The sequence below is a fragment of the Oncorhynchus clarkii genome, chromosome 6 (assembly GCF_045791955.1).
Source record: "Oncorhynchus clarkii lewisi isolate Uvic-CL-2024 chromosome 6, UVic_Ocla_1.0, whole genome shotgun sequence".
Taxonomy (NCBI): domain Eukaryota; kingdom Metazoa; phylum Chordata; class Actinopteri; order Salmoniformes; family Salmonidae; genus Oncorhynchus; species Oncorhynchus clarkii.
Window position 1 is genome coordinate 27,797,378 of NC_092152.1, and position 19,403 is coordinate 27,816,780.

The 19,403-nt window shown below is 43.3% G+C and overlaps 1 protein-coding gene across 1 annotated transcript in view; it reads right to left on the minus strand.

The window, feature by feature from the left end:
• The window catches only part of LOC139410896 (bone morphogenetic protein 1-like), a 51,393-nt gene that overhangs the window by 9,475 nt on the left and 22,515 nt on the right, over positions 1-19,403 (minus strand). Inside the window, exons 2-9 of the mRNA XM_071156543.1 lie at positions 17,798-17,911; positions 17,029-17,172; positions 16,633-16,750; positions 15,059-15,237; positions 14,795-14,900; positions 7,303-7,427; positions 3,988-4,103; positions 119-221 (exon numbers count right to left, since the gene is read on the minus strand). Coding sequence (XP_071012644.1) covers positions 119-221; positions 3,988-4,103; positions 7,303-7,427; positions 14,795-14,900; positions 15,059-15,237; positions 16,633-16,750; positions 17,029-17,172; positions 17,798-17,911 — 1,005 coding nt within the window. The remainder of the gene's footprint in view (positions 1-118; positions 222-3,987; positions 4,104-7,302; positions 7,428-14,794; positions 14,901-15,058; positions 15,238-16,632; positions 16,751-17,028; positions 17,173-17,797; positions 17,912-19,403) is intronic.

The following is a 19,403-nucleotide window of genomic DNA, read 5'->3' on the forward strand; positions in this document are numbered from 1 at the left end:
ACACTCAGAACTACCTTTTTGTCCAGACACCCTTGTGTTACATTTAAGTTTATTTTCAGCATCACTTTACCATAGTGTATAGTGCATGTATGGGACTAAGACATTCTTAAATCCTAACCTTTCAGAGGGGCTTTCCTGGAGTATCCATCTCTGATCTCAACATGGTCATACCAACACAGGTGACTCCTGTACAGATCCATGGAGGTGAAGTTCAGAATGATCTTAATAACCAAGAGAGCATGATTATTAATGAACAAAATACAGTCCAAACAGTTTCAACATGAGAAGAAAACAAAAATCCAATGCTGACTTTAAAATCGAGATTTTATCATCCTTAGGAAAACTTAGTTATGAATATAACTACTGTTCCCTGAAGGAGGGAATGAGGTATAACATACTGTGGGGAGTCAACAACCAATCATATTCACCTGAAGAAAATTGAAATCACACCCAACGGGCCAATGAATGCCGAGCCCGCCCTCGGAAGCCCTACCTTCCTGGTAATAATACTCGCATTAATTTCTCAATTCAGTACTGCTCTTCAGTGATCCCAAACCCCCTGACGGCATGTGGCCAAAATATGTTATACCTCATTCCCGCCTTCAGGGAACTGTAGTTATATTCATAACTGTAGCTTCCCGTTCAGTCGGTCACTCCGTATAACATTCTATGGGGACATACAATCACACCCCAAGCCAGCTCAGTTGGTACCAAACTAGCAGGCCCACATCTCCAAAAAAGGGGTTACAGAAGCCACTTTTTTCCCTAATACTGAACTGGGCGCTGAACTGTCAGCCCAATATAGGGAACCAGAACCTACTACAAATTGGCCATGCGCACTGACACGCTGCCACTGCAGCCCAAGTTCATAGACCCCATGGTTCCAATAATAATACTTACCTTGCCATCCTGAAATATCAGTACTCGTGCAAGAAACAGCAAGTCCAAAACAGAACACCTGTCGTGATTTGGTAAAGCGCACATTCATGCTGCATAGCATCAACCAGATGAACCATGGCAGCCTGAGGCTCAAACCCACAGCAAACCAGCAGTAACCTGGAAACTGTGTACTCGCCGCTGCCATGGCAGACCAAGGCTCAAATCCACAGAAAACTGTGGTAAACATGATAATGCCCTCTTTACGCACTGCCGCACCCTAAGGCTGAAACCCATAGGGAACTGTAGAAACCTGGATAAATGTGCAACCTGTGCACTGCATTGCACACACTCCTGGACCCAGCCATAAGAACACTATGAGCCACACTGGGACAGTTACATCCATATGATAAAACCCAGTAACTGAATGCGCTGAGCCAGAGTCAAACAACTTTTTTTGTGATTGCCTATGAACCCCAGAGAGAAATATGGGAAACCAGCGTGGCAGTGTGGAGCTCCACCTGTTTACTCGAGTCCGCTACGACCAGCCAATACTCTGATCCCTCAGGACAAGTCTCCGAATGTCCTTGAGTGGCCCAGCAAGAGCCCGGACTTGAACCTGATCAAACATTTCTGGAGAGACTTGCAAATAGCTGTGCAGCGACGCTCCCCATCCAACCTGACAGAGCTTGAGTGGATCTGCAGAAATGAACGGGAGAAACTCCCCAAATACAGGTGTGCCAAGCTTGTAGCCTCATACGCAAAAAGACTCAAGGCTCTAATCACTGCCAAATGTGCTTCAACAAAGTACTGAGTAAAGGGTCTGGATACTTATTTAAATGTGATATTTCAGTTATTTATTTGTAATACATTTGCAAAAATGTAATTATGGGGTATTGTGTGTAGATTGATGAGGGAAAAACTATTTAATACATTTTAGAAAAAGGCCGTAACGTAACCAAATGGAAAAAGGCAAGTGGTCTGAATACTTCCCGAATGCACTGTAAATCTGCAGCATTGTGACCATATTCAATGACTAGGCCGCCGCACCCTTAGCCTGGTACACTTTGTCCAGCTAATCCGCTGAGAACTGGCTCTGTTTATTTGGAAGCACCGTTCTAGGATTAGCCCCATTGTTAGCCCCAGAGGCTAAGAACACTACATGACCAAAAGTATGTGGACACGTGCTCGTCGAACATCTCATTCCAAAATGATGGGCATTAACATGGAGTTGGTCCCCCCTTTGCTGCTATAACAGCCTCCACTCTTCTGGGAAAGCTTTCCACTAGATGTGGGGACTTGCTTCCATTCAGCCACAAGAGCATTAGTGAGGTCAGGCACTGATGTTGGGCGATTAGACCTGGCTTGCAGTCGGCGTTCAGATTCATCCCAAAGGGGTTCGATGGGGTTCAGGTCAGGGCTCTGTGCAGGCCAGTCAGTTCTTCCACACCGATCTCAACAAACCATTTCTGTATGAACTTCACTTTGTGCAAGGGGGCATTGTCATGCTAAAAAGGGAAAGGGCCTTCCCCAAACTGTTGCCACAAAGTTGGAAGCACAGAATAGTCTAGAATGTCATTGTATGCTGTAGCGTTAAGATTTCCCTTCACTGGAACTAAGGGGTCTAGCCCAAACAATGAAAAACAGCCCCAGACCATTATTCCTCATCCACCAAACTGTACAGTTGGCACTATGCATTGGGATAGGTAGCGTTCTCCTGGCATCCACCAAACCCAGATTTGTCCATCGGACTGCCAGATGGTGAAGTGTGATTCATCAGTCCAGTGAATGCATTTCTACTGCTCCAGAGGACACTTGGCATTGCGCATGGTAATCTTAGGCTTCTGTGCAGCTGCTCGGCCATGGAAACCCATTTCATTAAGCTCCCGACGAACAGTTCTTGTGCTGACCATGCTTCCAGAGGCCGTTTGGAACTTGGTAGTGAGTGTTGCAACCGAGGACAGACACTTTTTATGCACTACCACTTTACGACTGAGCCGTTCTTGCTCCTAGACATTTCCACTTCACAGTAACAGAACTTACAGTTGACTGGGGCAGCTCTAGCAGGGCAGAAATTTGACAAACTGACTTGTTGGAACAGTGGCATCCTATGACGGTGCCCACGTTCAAAGTCACTGAGCTTTTCAGTAAGGCCATTCTACTGCCAATGCTTGTCTATGGAGATTGCATGACTATGTGCTTGATTGTATATACCTGTCAGCAACGGGTGTGGCTGAAATGGCCGAATCCACTAATTTGAAGGGTTTCCACATACACTATATATACAAAAGTAACTCGCCAGCTTTCCATCCATCAGCACTGTGCAAAAAAGCCCAGCTTTCTCCATATCCTCTACACTCATGATCCAGCCTGGCTGAATGAGGGGAATCCCAGGTCGCCTTTAGCTCATCTGCGAAATCTTTAAATAGGGGTAAGCAACGCTTCACTGCTGCAGGGACAGGAGGTAAATACGCCCAATGGAAGTTGAACCAAGCCAGATAAAATGTCACACAAACTGGTCTGAGCCAAAGCGTGTTTCCACCCCAGGCAACAGGACAGCACTCATGAGTATCTTTAATTTTCATTGTGAAACCACATGCCCTAGGGCATGATCGGTGGTTCAAACTCAACTGATTAGACTTTTTGAACTTACTCTTACCACTGGCCATCTTATTCAAGCAAGGAAGCATTAGCTACACAAGCAGAGCAGAAAGTAGTGGGGTTTTAGCAAACGCAAAAACCAATGCCAAGACCCAAAACTCGCAACATCTACAGGGACGAGTACTGTCTCCCCACTAACAGACACGTAAGTCGGAGCCGAATCTCGTAGTCTTCGTTTGCTTGAAAAGTTTGTAAATTGCGTGACACGTTCCCCGGTATTCCACGAACCCCGGTATTATAGCCAGGAAGGCGGGGCTTCCAATGGCAGGCTTGGCATCTATCTATTGGCCCGTTGGGCATGATTTCAGTTTTCAGTGAATATGATTGGTCGTTGACTCCCCATGGTATGTTATACAGAGTGTCTGACAAAGGGAACAGAGTTATCACTAAGTCACAATAAATAAAGCACTTCTTCAAGTTTTTATCTCAGTCAGTTTTCCATGGCCCCACCTTTTCCCCAGGTGTGACCGATATTCTCCAGATGCAGTGCATGTAGGCTGAGTATCCATTGGGGAAGCCAGGAGAGGAGAAGTTCCCACTGCTTTCCTGCAGACTGTCTCCACATCCTATCAACAGAGAAAGAGAGAGACACATTAACATGAGGACCACGTCAACCAATGGAGAATCTAGCAATTCGTTTCTTTCTGATAAGGGCTAAAATACTGATTAGAGAAACAGAAATGAAGTAGCCAAGTTCCACTAAAGGCAGAATGTAGAAGACAGCAGTTTGATGCTACAACTATAATCCTGAATCTTAAGAGGGCAACTCTTTCATTTTCAAAATATCATCTGCTGATGGTGATGATTATCAACCTCTTCCAGTTGATGAGAAGCAATAGAAGACCGTATGAGACACATTCTATGTGCATCGTCTCAAAATAAATCTGTAAATAAATACTGTAAATAACCAAATCCTCTAGGAGACCTAATACATTATGAACATGCTGGTAGTTCAATCCTCCCTCTGGCCCACTGTGCTACAGGGGATAATTTCAACCAGCATGCATGCACAGTGCTCTAGGGGAACTTCTTACTGAGTTTTTCTTACTCAGCGGGAGTAAGAAAAACATCTCCCACAACTGGTTACGTTCATTGGCTCCCTCCCTCCAGGCCATAAAGCGTCAAATAACGCTTGGCAGAAGTCTGCTGATGCTAAACCATTAACAATCACTCTGAGGGGATGACAAATGCTCCCAGGAATGCTGTGTGAATAAGGATCCACTGCGCTGCGCTCGTACAATCTGTTTTCCATGAAAACAGAGAGAGACTCCTTCCTAGCTGCATCCTCTGTGCGCCACATCATCCACTAGCCCCTGTTCCACTGAGAGAGAGTTTATCACTGTGAAGAACACATAACACACCCACTTAAACAGCCCCACCTCTCTAAACCATCTATGGTGAAGAAAGATGATTCCCCCCACTAAAACCACATTCAGTGGTCCAGTTCTGGCCAGCAGTATGCTGTTTATTCACTGAGCTTTAATGTGGTTCTGACAAACCCAGTTTTCCCTGTCTGACCCACAATTAACGCTCTGACATCACTTTTGTTTTATGAATTACTATTTTAAACTTGTCGGTTTATGCTATAAATCGACCTTGCGCCTGTAGTCGTTGTCCCTTCAGCCTTAACCTTATTAAACCTTTAAGTCTTTCTAAAGACCAACATAACTACTGGTAAAGTGTCAGGGCAGGATGTTTTCCTTTAGAACACATATGTTCAGTTTACATTGAAAATATCTTGATCTCTGGACTCTAAGAATAGAGTATGTTGATTCCCAGCCATCATTCTAGTCATTGTTCTCTTGAGACCAGCCTTTCTTTTGAGTCTATCTGGGAAAGAGTGATGACACTTCCTGTTCTAGGGCACTGTTTACACTCCTTCCCCTAGCCAGGGAGTCACGGCAACTGTAGCCAGGGAACCACGTCACATCAATGGTAGATGCTCAACTATTTCCACACGTAAACTACATCTAGGAAAATAAGGAGCGTTTGAGTATTCACGCTGTGATATTGAGAGACACGAAAAAGTAGAATAACATTTCTCACTTTCAGAGGTAAGCAAAAGCAACAAAAGCACTATATAATGTCCATTGTGCATTATTATGTCAACTTCCTAGACCTATTGTTTAATATATACCTTATGCTATGTACAAACTACAGTGGCAAGAAAAGTATGTGAACACTTCGGAATGATCTGGATTTCTGCATAAATTGGTCATAGAGGAAGATTAGATAAAATTTGAAGTCACAACAATAGACGAACACAGTCTGGTTAAACTAATAACACACAAACAATGATACGTTTTCATGTCTTTATTGAACACACCATGTAAACATTCACAGTGCAGGGTGGAAAAAGTATGTGAACCCTTGGATTTAATAACTGGTTGACCCTCCTTTGGCAGCAATAACCTCAGCCAAACATTTTCTGTAGTTTGGGATCAGACCTGCACAATGGTCAGGAAGACTTTTGGACCATTCCTCATTCCACAAAACTGTTTCAGTTCAGCAATATTCTTGGGATGTCTGGTGTGAACCACTCTCGAGGTCATGCCATAGCATCTCAAATTTGGTTGAGGTCAGGACTGGGCCACTCCAGAAGGAGTATTGTTTTCTGTTGAAGCCATTCTGTTGTTGATTTACTTCTGTGTTTTGGGTCATTGTCCTGTTGCATCACCCAACTTCTGCTGAGCTTCAATTGGCAGACAGATAGCCTTACATTCTCCTCCAAAATGTCTTGATAAACTTGGGAATTCATTTTTCCGTCGATGAGAGCAAGCTGTCCATATCCTGAGGCAGCCCCAAACCATGATGCTCCCTCCACCATACTTCACAGTTGGGATAAGTTTTTGATGTTGGTGTGCCTTATTTTCTCCACACATAGTGTTGTGAGTTCCTTGCAAACAACTCAACTGTAGTTTCATCTGTCCACAGAATATTTTGCCAGTAGCACTTTGGAAAATCCAGCTGCACTATTGCAAACTTCAGACGTGCAGCAATTTTTTGGACAGCAGTGGATTCTTCTGTGGTGAACACATGAACACCATTCTTGTTTAGTGTTTTATGTATCATAGACTCATCAACAGAGATGTTAACATGCTCCTTATATTTCTGTTAGTCTTTAGCTCACACTCTAGGATCCTTCTTTACCACATTGAGCATTCTGCGCTGTGCTCTTGCAGTCATCTTTCCCTTACAACCACTCCTAGGGAGAGTAGCAACAGTGATGAACTTTCTCCATTTATAGACAATTTGTCTTACCGTGGACTGATGAACATCAAGGCTTTTAGAGATACTTTTGTAACCCTTTCCAGCTTTATGCAAGTCAACAATTCTTAATCTTAGGTCTTCTGAGATCTCTTTTGTTCAAGGCATGTTTCACATCAGGAAAACTCAAATTGTGTGAGTGTTTTTACAGGGCTAGACAGTTCTAACCAACATTTCCAATCTCGTCTCATTGATTGGACTCCAGGTTAGCGGACTCCTGACTCCAATTAGCTTTCGGAGAAGTCATTAGCCTAGGGGTTTGACATACTTTTTCCAACCTATACTGTGAATGTTTAAATTATGTATTCAATACAATAATTTGTGTATTATTAGTTTAAGCAGACTGTGTTTGTTATTGTTGTGACTTAGATGAAGATCAGATATAATTTTATGACCAATTTATGCAGAAATTCAGGTATTCAGGTATTCAGGTAACACATACTTTTTCTTGCCACTGCATACACCAATATGTGTTTGAAATAATTGTGCTGTTCTTACTGGAACACTTGTAGAGTTTGCGTGCCTGTGTGATATCCCCTTTGCTTAGCCTTGTCCTCTGGCCAATTGGCGGTCTCACTGCATTGACATCATAGCGTGGCAGGATGGTGTCCAAGAAGATTCCTCTGCATTTCAGGAGAAGAGACCGCTGTTAGATCAAAACACTGCATAACCGAGAAGGCACTTGCACATACACACTGGTACACACTTTCTCAGAAAAGACACCATTCAGGGGGAAGTGGTGAACCCTAAAGAGCCATCAGCCAGCGGCTGAACTGCTGACACTAACACTGACAGTAGGCATTATTCAGTGATATACTGAGGATGCTGACACAAGCCGTGCTGCCCAACAATGTGGTCTCAGGGCAATTTGTATTATTCTGAACATAAATCTGTGACACTCCTTTTAGTATGATATGATACGTTAGGTTACATTATAAATGGAATAACATACAATAACATACATACTAGAGGATGTGTAGTATCATACATCTTACTTGGTGGTATAATATAATACAAATTGGATGATGTACCTTCTCATACATCTTGGTTGACGTATAATATTGCACATCTTTATCGGAGACCAGGTTGCTTGTTGCGCCATAACAACAAAGGAGAATTGTGGAGAGAATTTACTTGGCGGTTAGGAGAACTAAAACAGCAAAGGTTAGGCGAATTTATGTAGAAGGTTAGGTGAATTGGATTAAGTTTAGAATATGGGTTAGGGGAAAGGTTAGCTAAAATGCTACAGTGGGCCCAGACGCAACTCGAACATTCAAGCTTTGGATTGCTAGACTGTCACAGATAACGCTCACCCATCCTCCACGACCAACCTCCCTACTTTCGTTTCTGTCTCAACTAAACCATTGGTAGATATCATACATCTTGGTGGTGCTCAGAAATACGTCAAGTATATTTTGTATGGCTCTGAGGCAAGGCGGTGCCCATTCAGTCTTTCTCATCAGTGAACTCAGCACAGAGAAGTGGAGCCACACCCATCAGCGGACCCTTGACCCTTATCAACACGGTCAAAAACAATGACCTAACTTCATATATTATTATATAAAAAACAACCAATGGACTGTTACTGGTCAGTGGTCCCCTCCAAGGCTGTAGGAATGTCCTCCTCAGAGAGAGGAGTTAGTTCAAACAGGTCTGGGGGTCAAAACTGACCTCCAACTGACCTCGTCATGTGTGCTGTGCAGATGGAAGAAAAACACTATCCAATTCCAATACTAAAAACCAAACGCCCTCCTCTGACAACTCTATAGGAAAATCTAAAACTTGATTGGTTTGTTGTATGGACAACAGCAATATTTAGCATAAGGATTAAAAGTCCAAAAGAACAAGAACAATTAGAAAGATGTATAAAAATCACATCATGGTGGCTTGCCTTTGGCTTGAAAAGGAGTCCAGAACAGTTGATGGCGAAAAACCAGACCTTTTCACACCACTTTCTCACTTGACACTTTGCTAGTTTATCATCTCCTTTTCTCTCTCTGCAATGGTGAGCAAAGCCTGGTTCCTGGCTGTTCCCATGGTGACGTACCCATCAACGCCAGGCATGTGCAAACAGAGCAGCCTGAGCTAACAGTTTAAGCACTGTCTGTCTGTCTGTCGGTCTGTCTGTCTGCCTGCCTCCAGGAGCCCGTAAGCTGGCTGTCGGTGAACAACGCCACTCCAGCCAGTGTCAGAGCAGACAAAGGGCATACTGGCAGGTCTTTATTTGAGTTGGCTCTGCTTTATGCACCAGGCCTGAAAAATGTCCCCAGCGCAGAGGGGCGGATAAAGCCCAGGGTTGGGTAACATGCCCCAGACAAAAAGCATGGGGAGCTGCCTTACTTGTCCCCAGGAGACACTTCAAAACATGAGGGCTCCCCATGAAATCTTGCCAACAACAATCTCGGCAAAGGCCCTGGCTTCCCACGGTGATTTACAGTAAAAACGCTGTGCAAACACACAGGCTAATAATGGGGAAACAAAGTTAGACATTGGGACAGGTACATCAACATCAGAGGAGGTTGGTAACACCGTAATTGGGGAGACGGGCTCATGGTAATGGCTGCAGTGGAATGAGTGGAACAAACACATTATTTCCATGTGTTTGATGCCAATCTATTTGCTCCGTTCCAGCCATTATTATGAGTAGTCCTGCCCTCAGAAGCCTCCACTGATCAGCATGCAGGGGAAGTGTAAACTGTAAACTGAGAAAAGCTAACAGGAGCCCCTTGTCTCCTAACAAGGTGCTCTGAAAACACACTGACCACGCTCTCAATACATTACTTTTTCATCTCTAAAGAGTGAAATAATTAAATAAGGCTGGCTATACTCAGGGAAAATAGGACATGCTCAGAGAGGTTGAATGACAATAGAGCAGAAAGCATCAGCAATCAAAAACCTACTTCATTGTCATCCCCTGGCAAGCACATTGCCTGTACAGTTAGAAAAATAAAGGGCTAGACAGCCCATTCTGTGCAGTGGCCTGAAAGAGTGTTTGTATCCAATCTCAGCCTCCTTGTAGAGAAAGAATCTCTCCCGGTTTCCCAGAATCCAGTTGCCACGAGCACATGGCAGGTTATTTGGGACAGGCTGCAATAGGAGGTATTGAGGAAAGGGCCAGCCTCGGTGAAAAAAAGGGAAGAACATTTTGAACAAAAGGAGAGCCAACAGCTGGTTCTCATACCAGAGAGCTGTGTAGTAATGATTACAGTCTGGTCACCCTCTCCTCCAGCTCTCACTCGCCTTGCATGTGCCCAGGCTCACATTACATTCACACTGGGAAGCTGGGGCATGCCAAACCCCTTCCTGCAATTGGGAAAGAGGCATTGAATTGGAACAACAATCACTGCTGCCGATGTTTGTAGCGCTAGACAATTTCACATTTTGTTTATGTAAAAGATCTTTTGAAGAAAGTACGCATCGAGATGCACAGCAGGTACCAAAAATGTATCACACACACATGGCTGAGGGAGGAAACTGCATGTTACCGGTATGTTAAACTCAGTGCCAGGGTATCCCCCCCATTGTCATGCAATCCCCTATAGACTGCACACTTCCTGACAAGGATGTCAGGCAACCTTTATCCATTGGCTTGTATGACTTATGTAATGACACCAAATTTACAGCTCAATCTCCAACTCAGTCCCAAGTGGACCTTTTGGCTTTGCTTTGATCCAACCGAAACAGACAGAAACAGTGCCAAACTGCAGCCTAAAAAGCAAGGAGATGGGTAAAACCCAAATAAGCATGCAGTCGTCATAGAAGCTGGGCTGGTCCAAATCTCAAACCGCCACTATGACACCACGGTCTCTGTCTGTGACTAACAGGACAGCATCTGGAGAGATTTCCAGATGCATCCGACAGGGAGTCTGGGAGAAATAAAGAGGTCAGCTGGCACAGAGGGACGCACTGGCACAGTGGAGTATCAAAAACCATGACACATGCACTGCTCTCCTTTTCAAGCATACTTCAAGGACAAGAAGCAATTTTGTGAAATATGAATTTCAAATCGCAGCAGCATGTACTACAACAGCACTTAAAGAGTTTGGTTTGAGTGGATAGCGGTTTTCCTGCTGTTTAGTATTACATAGATTCTACTGAAAAAAAAATCTTAGAGGGCAAAGTGTGACAAAAATAGAATCTTAACAGATTTAATCTCCGTGGCCATGAAAATAAAAAAGCTGTGGGATATTTTACACTCCTTTTGTCCTTTATAAAAGCTGCACAAACCATATATGACGCCTTGATCACAAAGGCCAATATAGATCAATCATATCAACAATTTATTGAAAAATCTATAGCTTGCAGTCAGAACGCACCTGGAAAAAGGATCCGTTTGATTCTGTACTCTCAGAGATTTGACTTGTCAAGTCAATGTCGGGGAAATGACATTGAATGGTCTCCAAGTTTATGTGATCATTAGTGGTTGACCTAAATCATGCTAGCAAGTAGACCTGACTTTTTTTTTACACCAGGGAGCCATGAAGCTAGCCAGCAGACACCTCGGGAATAAAACCCTATAACCTCCTAAAGAAGCCTGGTATGTGGGATCATGTTGCTAATGACGATCAAAGCCACTTCAAAGGGGCTCTATGTGGCATAATGAGGCAGTTCACACTATGAGAGTAGAACTTTTACAAGGAGCTTCACAGAGGTATGAGTGTGCCATGTAGCCTGATGTGCTGCAGCAGGGCCACTGGCGCTAGCGGCTCTACCTGAACCTGGGGTTGGATGTGGAGGTTTACTGGGCTGCTGCTACACACTCAGGCAGCTTGAGCCAACCAGGGGAGGGATAATTGGAACAACCTGTGGCTGTGGGTAAAAGCTGGCTCATCAAAAGGTAGACACAATCAAACCTTATGGGTAATTCCATGGAAACGGAATTACACTGAGACTCAGATTTTTCCACTTAAAATGTACGCCAAACAAAAACCATTGATTTCAAAGTTTAACAAACCATATAACTCTACGCACAAAAACTTTTTTTTACACTGACATTTTTACAACAAAAAAACATTTCCTGGATGAACTTTGCAGATACAAAGTTCGGTAACAGAATTTTGGTGAAATCTCCCTCAGTTCTTTGTGTCCAAGTTTTCCAAAAACTCTTAAATATCTGCTCTGAATTAAGATTCAAAGACGTCTGCAGAAAGAATGGGGTGTCAGCTATGACATGACACATTAACTTTTAAAAAAATCTACTTTGGTTATTGAACTACAGTAAGTAGAGTGGATTTACACCTGGTAACGGAATTGCGGTAATGGAATATCATCTTGGCTTCATGATCTGCACTACACAGACATGCATACTTATGGATATGAATCTCATTCTCTTCATGGTGATGTATCCTGAACAGGTACACAAAAGGTATCCTCTTTTGCATATTTGGGTATTATTCTACACACTGGCTATTATTTTAATGAGTTCTGCCCCGAAACAAGACCCAATTTGGTTGGTCCAGACCGTACCAAATCTGAACCAATCATTTACAAGTTTGGACATTAAAGTACAGCACAGTAGCCCTCAGTAGAGTAGAGGTCAGTACAGTACATTATAGTGTACTCAACTCTAGTGTACTAGAGTATGTACTGTATTTTTTGGAAATTCCTTTACCGATTTGTTAACAGAATTGAGTTTTAATCACTTAATAATTAATAAACAAAATTAATTAACTAATTGATAGGTCTACCTTTACTTGTGAACTTTCATTATCCTCCCTCCAAATGAGGGAGCGAAATGTAAAAAATATATTTTGGTAACAGGTATTTGGTAACAAGGCAGTTTCTTATGCTGTGCATACACTACATGACTTCTAAAATCGTAACAATTTGGACATGCTCACATTTCGCGATTTCCTTTCACAGATCTTTTCATTCCATCCACATTACGATGATTGATCCTGCCCTGCATATCTCGGTTTTCGTTGGAAAAAAATTCCGACATGCAAATAGTGAGAGCTGCTTTGTTAGTGTGCACATTATTATGTGCAGAAACATTAAAACACGAGACAGAGGCGCAGAATAGAAGATATGAATAATATTTTGGGTTTCTGTCATGGTAGGACATAGACGTAATATTGCTGGATTTCGTTTTACATGACCCGGTGCCCGGGTGGGTGGGGATTTCACTTAAGCACCCATGGAATGTTCTAAAATATTCAAACGCCACCCAACTGGGGCACCGGGCCACAGAAAACAAACTTGTCCGTTGAAAAGGCAGCTGTGTTCTCTCCACTGCTCCATCAACGTCTTCCATCACCTCCGCCCACAAGGTGCGTGTTGTTGTTGCTTTCCTCTTCACCATCATTGTTTTGGACTCACATGCTGAATACTCATTGGCTATTGGCAGCAGCCCTTGCCCAATGTCGTCGCAGCACTGCTACTACAAGATGACCGACCAAAATTTCAGACATGTCCAAAAATTCTCGGGACGTCCGACAGGGGTATGGAACAGCCATCATTGGTGCGGTCTTGATCCGCACGAACTATGCCAGTCCCGACCTACTGATCCTAGCCCAAATTCATAGGATTTCACCCCAATCATCAACATTAATCTGGGATGTCCAAAACATGGCATGGAAAAATTGTGTAGTGTATGCCTGGCATTAAACTTACAGATGGCTGAACCATTTCTCCTAAACTAAATATGTGTTGATATTAGTTGGTAGGCGTCTTTATTTCAACATTAGTATTTAAGACTGTTTCTGGTAGATGTTTTCTAAGACCCCTTTTCCATCTGTTTGACCAGAAATCAAAGCCTTCACTTAATTCAACATTTTAGGATGGAAAATGGTTGAAAAATGTATATATGCCTTAATTTATCAAAAATATAGATTTTTAGCTTTCATTTTCATTCATTTTCATTTGACACCCAATTTGATATGCTTCTATGAACTTCGCATGTTGGTGCTCATGGATCCTTTTACATGGAAATAGCCTTATCTAACAAATACCCCCCCTTAATACATAGCTGCCACTGGACAGCATCCCCACTGAGAGACGCAGCTACTTGAAAGACTGGAAGCAATCAATATGATATATGCCTAACCCCATAATACAAAACAGATAGGCATGGTATTACATGGGGTTGGTAAAGCATGCTGCAGTTTGTGTGCATTGATTTTTGTAGGTGCCCTTCTACTACTAGACTACAGATGGACTGGGTAAGGTGGACTACACAAGATCAAAAAGTTGGTGTTGTCTAGGAAAACGTATAAAACATTCACCAGGATTGAAAGTGAAATCTCTATAATCCTGCTCTTTCTGGGCTCCAAAAAGCTAAATGGGCCAGATGTGTCAACTCTAATGACACGTTACTCCAGGCATCCTGGTGGATTACACTTTTTTTACCCTCAGAAATCTCATTACAAGGACAAGCAATATAATCCTTTCTGCATCTCACAGAAACCACATCAGTTCACCCCTGAGCATTTCCACTGCACGCTCAAATGTAAGCGGTGACCATTGAGAGAGTTAAAAGATCCAAGCCAAAATAAATTTGCGGAAGAGAGAGAAAGAGTAGACACTCCCAAAAAGTAGTATATTCTGCAGATGTTCTTCCTTTAAGCCAAGGCACTGACACGTTCATGAGGTCCATCACTGAGTTGTGTCTTTGTCCTGCTTCCCTGTACTTTAAATTCATCAGACCAACCATCATACAGGCTAAGTAACAGTGACAAGTCAGCAGTATATTTGTCCCCCAGGCTATGAATGTCAGCAGGTCATTAACTGAGTAGTATCTAAGCTTCAATTTGCGCCACCTTTCCTAAGCCTTGAAGTCAGCCCCTGGCTCTAAAATTAAACAAAATAATGTAGAGAAAAAAAGAGACATTGACACATTGTAGAACTATGAAGTGACTCACATGGTAAAGACCTGAAGTGAGACATGAGAGCAAAAGTGACAGTCTGGGAAACTGCTCTCTGGCCTAAACTGTAACTGATTTCCACGATGTCTGTTCTGCTCTGCTGAAGTGGAACTTGGCCCATCTCCTACCTTGAGAATGTATTCCTGGCATAGTGCATGATGCTGTCAAAGTCATACACTTCTCCCAGAGAGTCCACCTCCCCTGGCTCCATCTTCAAGAAGTTGTACTCCTGTCCTGTGAATGGAAGCAAGAAAACAGATACTGAAACCTGCAACCCACCCCTACCTCAAATACTGTACCAGAATACTAAATACAAAAGTGAGAGGCTATCTCCTAGAAAGGGAAAGATGAGTGCGCTGTTCCATACACAGCAGTCTACAAAGCAGTCTTACCTGGCTGGATGTTGTCCCTGATGATGCTGACGTGTTCGTCTCTGTCGGGCCGGGTGTGCTCGTGCCAGAAACCAATCACGTGGCCCAGCTCATGCACCACTATTCCAAACTTGTCACAGTTCTTTCCTATGGAGATGGCCTGGGGACCGCCACCCCTGCGGCCCACATAGGAACAGCACCTGCAGGGTCCAACACACAGAACAAAGATCAGGGGCAGGTCAACAGGCAGTGTAACAAGCTAGTTCAAAGACTTTGGTAACTGGCTACATATTAGACTAAACTAAGTCACTTTTAACTTGGCAGACACAAAGATGAGAGCATTAGCTCAAGATTGGCCATCGTGCTTACCATAGTACTATGTAAATGCTACATTTCTGTGTACATCTCAATCATGTAACAAGAACTTCGTGAACTTCGTGTTACACCGGATATATAGAACTTTACTTCAACAAACATGAAAGTGTTAACCAGAAGGAGTGAACAAATAACGAATAAGCCAAGTGAAGTAGTCTATGGAAGGAATCCCTGTTCCTGGAGAGACGCAGGGTCTGACCTCAAAAGTTTGTGGTTCATCTCACATCTCTAATGCATATATACAGTATTAGGAACAGCATTCTTAACAGCCTTTCTAGCACGTCATAGGAAAACTAGCGGAGGTGAGGTGACCCTACATCCTAATACAGTGGTGACATTCATTGATGCGTGCTTCACTGTAGATGGAGGGTTACAATGTGTGACAGTGAAGGATGGCTAACTTTAGACTGCAGGGCTCTCCATCTCTCCCTCCCTGACATGAAAGGGTCAGTGTGGAACCCCGGTCCATGGACACACACCGCGCCCCTGTGGGCCAACCAGCCTCTCTCTAATTACTGTGAGCCAGGCTTTCCTGAGACGGGCCTTGAACTTTGCACAGGACAGATGGGGCCTGCAGCAGGCCAGCCCAGAGCCCAGGCATTCCCACTAATTGCGGCCGCCTGAGTGGATAATGTCATCCCTGTTACTCTGGAGGACAGTTACCAGGCTAAAAATGGCTATCAACAGCTGGGTGGAAAAGGTCAGTTTATGCTCCATATCCGCTCTTTAATATGTTCTTCTTGGTAACAGATTTAGTCTACATGCAGAGCCAGAGTATAACATCATCAACGTGGCTACAGTTTTTGTGTGAAATCTTTTGAACTTAAAAACATGCATAGCTGGGAAAAGGACAAAATATATAATGTGCAATTACGGGTTATGGTTAAGCTGAGGTCTCCCTTGTGTGTCATTAAAAAACAACGTGACACCAGTGCTCAGTGAAAGATGTGTCAGAACTATGAGGCACAGCATGCATTCCTTGGGCATGAATGGTCGTTTTTCTCAGGACTTGCAGGGGGCTTCAATTAGCACAACTCCCGCAGACAGACTGCGGACAGAGGGGATGAGCCAGCACTAAAGGACAATGGAGGAGTGGTAAGGAAAAGTACTTAAGCGATAACTCATTATGGCTGTGTGGATAAAGGACTGTCATGTCTGAGCAGGCTGACCAGCTACACTTCCTTCCTGAGGGAGGCGAGCCCTGGCCTGCATGGACTTACCCACATGGCCGGTAAGTGAACACAATGTAGCTCTCCTCTGTTGTCCTGTCGATAAAGGTCACGCAGGTATGCTTCTCCCAGTGACGCATGGCCTGGCGGAATATCGCCCGCTGGCTGCCTGAATGTGATGGGAAGAAGGGAGGAGATCAGTGAGGCTGACATCCATAAGTCACGTAAAAAGGAGGATAAAATACCAATGCTAACAGCTTGCTCGTAGTGCCAAATTCATTCCAAGTAAAGTTAATAAAAATGGTATGTCCAATAGCTGCCAAGACATTCATTTTAATGTAGTGGATGCAAGTATGCTGAAGTATGCTTAATGGACACCAGCTACCACCTTTTAGTAGGAAACTATGTTATAGGGCAAGTAAACAGCAGTGATGATGTGGGACTTACCACTGAAGTTCCCACTGATGACATAGGGAATGACACCTTCTGGCCACACCCTCTCAGGTCTGGATGTTGCCGCCCTTTTCCTGCGGTGTGATCCTTGCCGGTTTGGCAATGCTCTGTTTCGACTGGTCTCATTGGCAGAAGACCCTGTCATTCCCAATTACCAGCCAAAGATGAGGTTTGTACAATATAAATCACAGAAAACCATCCAATTAAAAAGTTCAACTCTGGTGAGAACATGGTAAAAACCATGATGAGATTACAACATTTCAGCTGTTCCTAAATGGTAAAGAGATGATAATGACAATGAAGCATGCTTTATATGCTGGTTGAGCATTTTCTTTACATAAACACTTTGAGAGTGCTGGTGATAAACATGCTGTTTGTTTACAACAGGTGTCTTGGCCAACCCAGTGTTGGAGAGGAGTCATCACCTGGTGCTGAGTGGTTCATGCATCGTATACATCTTCCTGGCAGATGCACTGGGAGAGAGTTACAAAGCCTCCTTGCATAATTGGCCTTGAGGTGGGAAAATGTGGGAACTATTTAACTGAATGCAATTTTTTTTTCTTGGACTGGTTTGTATTGTATCATTAAGGAGACATTTTAGTCAGCACTATATAATAGCACATGCATAAATGGAGTCAGACTTTTAGAATTGATGACAGGCACGTTTATAAGAAAATGCACGCTTTTAGGCTATGGCGATAGGCCTTAGTCTTTATTCCCAGTAACCATGACTTGGTCAGCCAGCCTCACAGCTCTTGCTCACCTGTAGTTGTCTCATTGAAGGTCTGGACGGTCCGTTGGGCCATGTTTATAATCCGGTCCACCTTAAACATGCGCATGTCCTCCTCATCCAGAGCAATGTCTCCCCAAAAGGCAACTGAAACAGACACACAAAGAGAGAAAGCAAGTCAGACATATTTAAGGCATCTTTACAATATTGTTTTGCACCGTTCAATAGCCTCAAGGTTTTCCTGCTCTGCGGTCCGACAAACCCTGTCGATCACATAGGCATCCATTAAAACAGAGGGTGAAAAAGCTAGACATTCTCTCCCTCTCACACTCCATCTCTCCCATCTCTTTGGCCCCCTCTCGCAAACAGACACACAGAGTTGTGAAACATCAGTTATGTGAATGTTTGAATAACAGGAGAGGAATGCGGTCTGAGTCTCAGAGCTCTATAAGCTCCAAGCTAAATAAGTCATACCATCAGGGGAGGGAACATCTCTTTATGACATTCAGTGGAGGACATAGGAAATCAATTAATGAGAGCTACATTCAAAAGCTTTCAGATCAGCATACCCCAGATGTGCTGGGTCAATCCAGTTGCCGTTGAGAAAACTCTGGGGGAATATTTCATGTCCTGATATCTTTGTACCATTAATGAGTCCTCGAGCAGACCTAATACTGTAGGATGCTGCCTCAATACTGTATATAGGGCACCTTGAACAAGTAATACGTTCTTAATGAGGCCAAGGAGAAGGAAAAATAACCAAGCAGTCACCCTTTATGAAGAATGGTATTCCTTGCTTAATGCCCTATTTCTTCGGCAGGAGTCCTCTCCACAGATACAGGCCGCTCTGTTTTAAAAGCTTTTAAACCAGCACGTTTGCTGAATTACGCCCTGTCCTGTGTGCAGGAGTGGACCATACAACTCTATGTACAAGTACTGCTTTTAACAATTTCCACAAAAAAATGTTACAAAAACACATTTAGTTGAAGAATAGTGCAGATGCAAAGGGCCGTAGCAGAATGACGGTTTGTGCTGTTGTCACCTAACTTTGCATCTGCATTGTTTTTGTAAATGTGTTTTGTAAAATGTTAGTCATCCTTGTGCATAGAGTTGCATGGGTTGTTTAACTTTGCAATCATTGGTTTTTGTTTGTCATACATTTTAAAGTGATAAATCGAGTCTCAGCATCATTCTGTTCCTGTGGAATTGCCCTTCTGGGAACTGCTTTACTGGGAAAAACAACATCAACTGCTATAGTGAAATATGGATAACTAAGAACTGACAAACTGTGGTCTGGGAATCAAAGTGAATGCATCTTTTCAGGGCTTAAGGTTGTTTTTAGAACTCAACAACAATCATCTAAGACTGTTATAACTGAGCAATCATTGGCCCGACCATTAATAACAGTCAGATTGTGGTGTGCGTTTGTGTCAGAGAGAAAAGACAACGAAGGAAAACAATAGAGGAAAAAACGTTTTAGCTTGCGTCCCTTATCCACCAGAGGATAATTATTTAGACAATATGTAGCTGGCTGAGATGTAGCCACAGTCTCACACAAGCAACAGAGGGTCGGAGAGGGCATGTTGTGGGCTAGCAAGATTACAAGCTAATGACAGCAATAAGAAAAGGTGTAGATCCT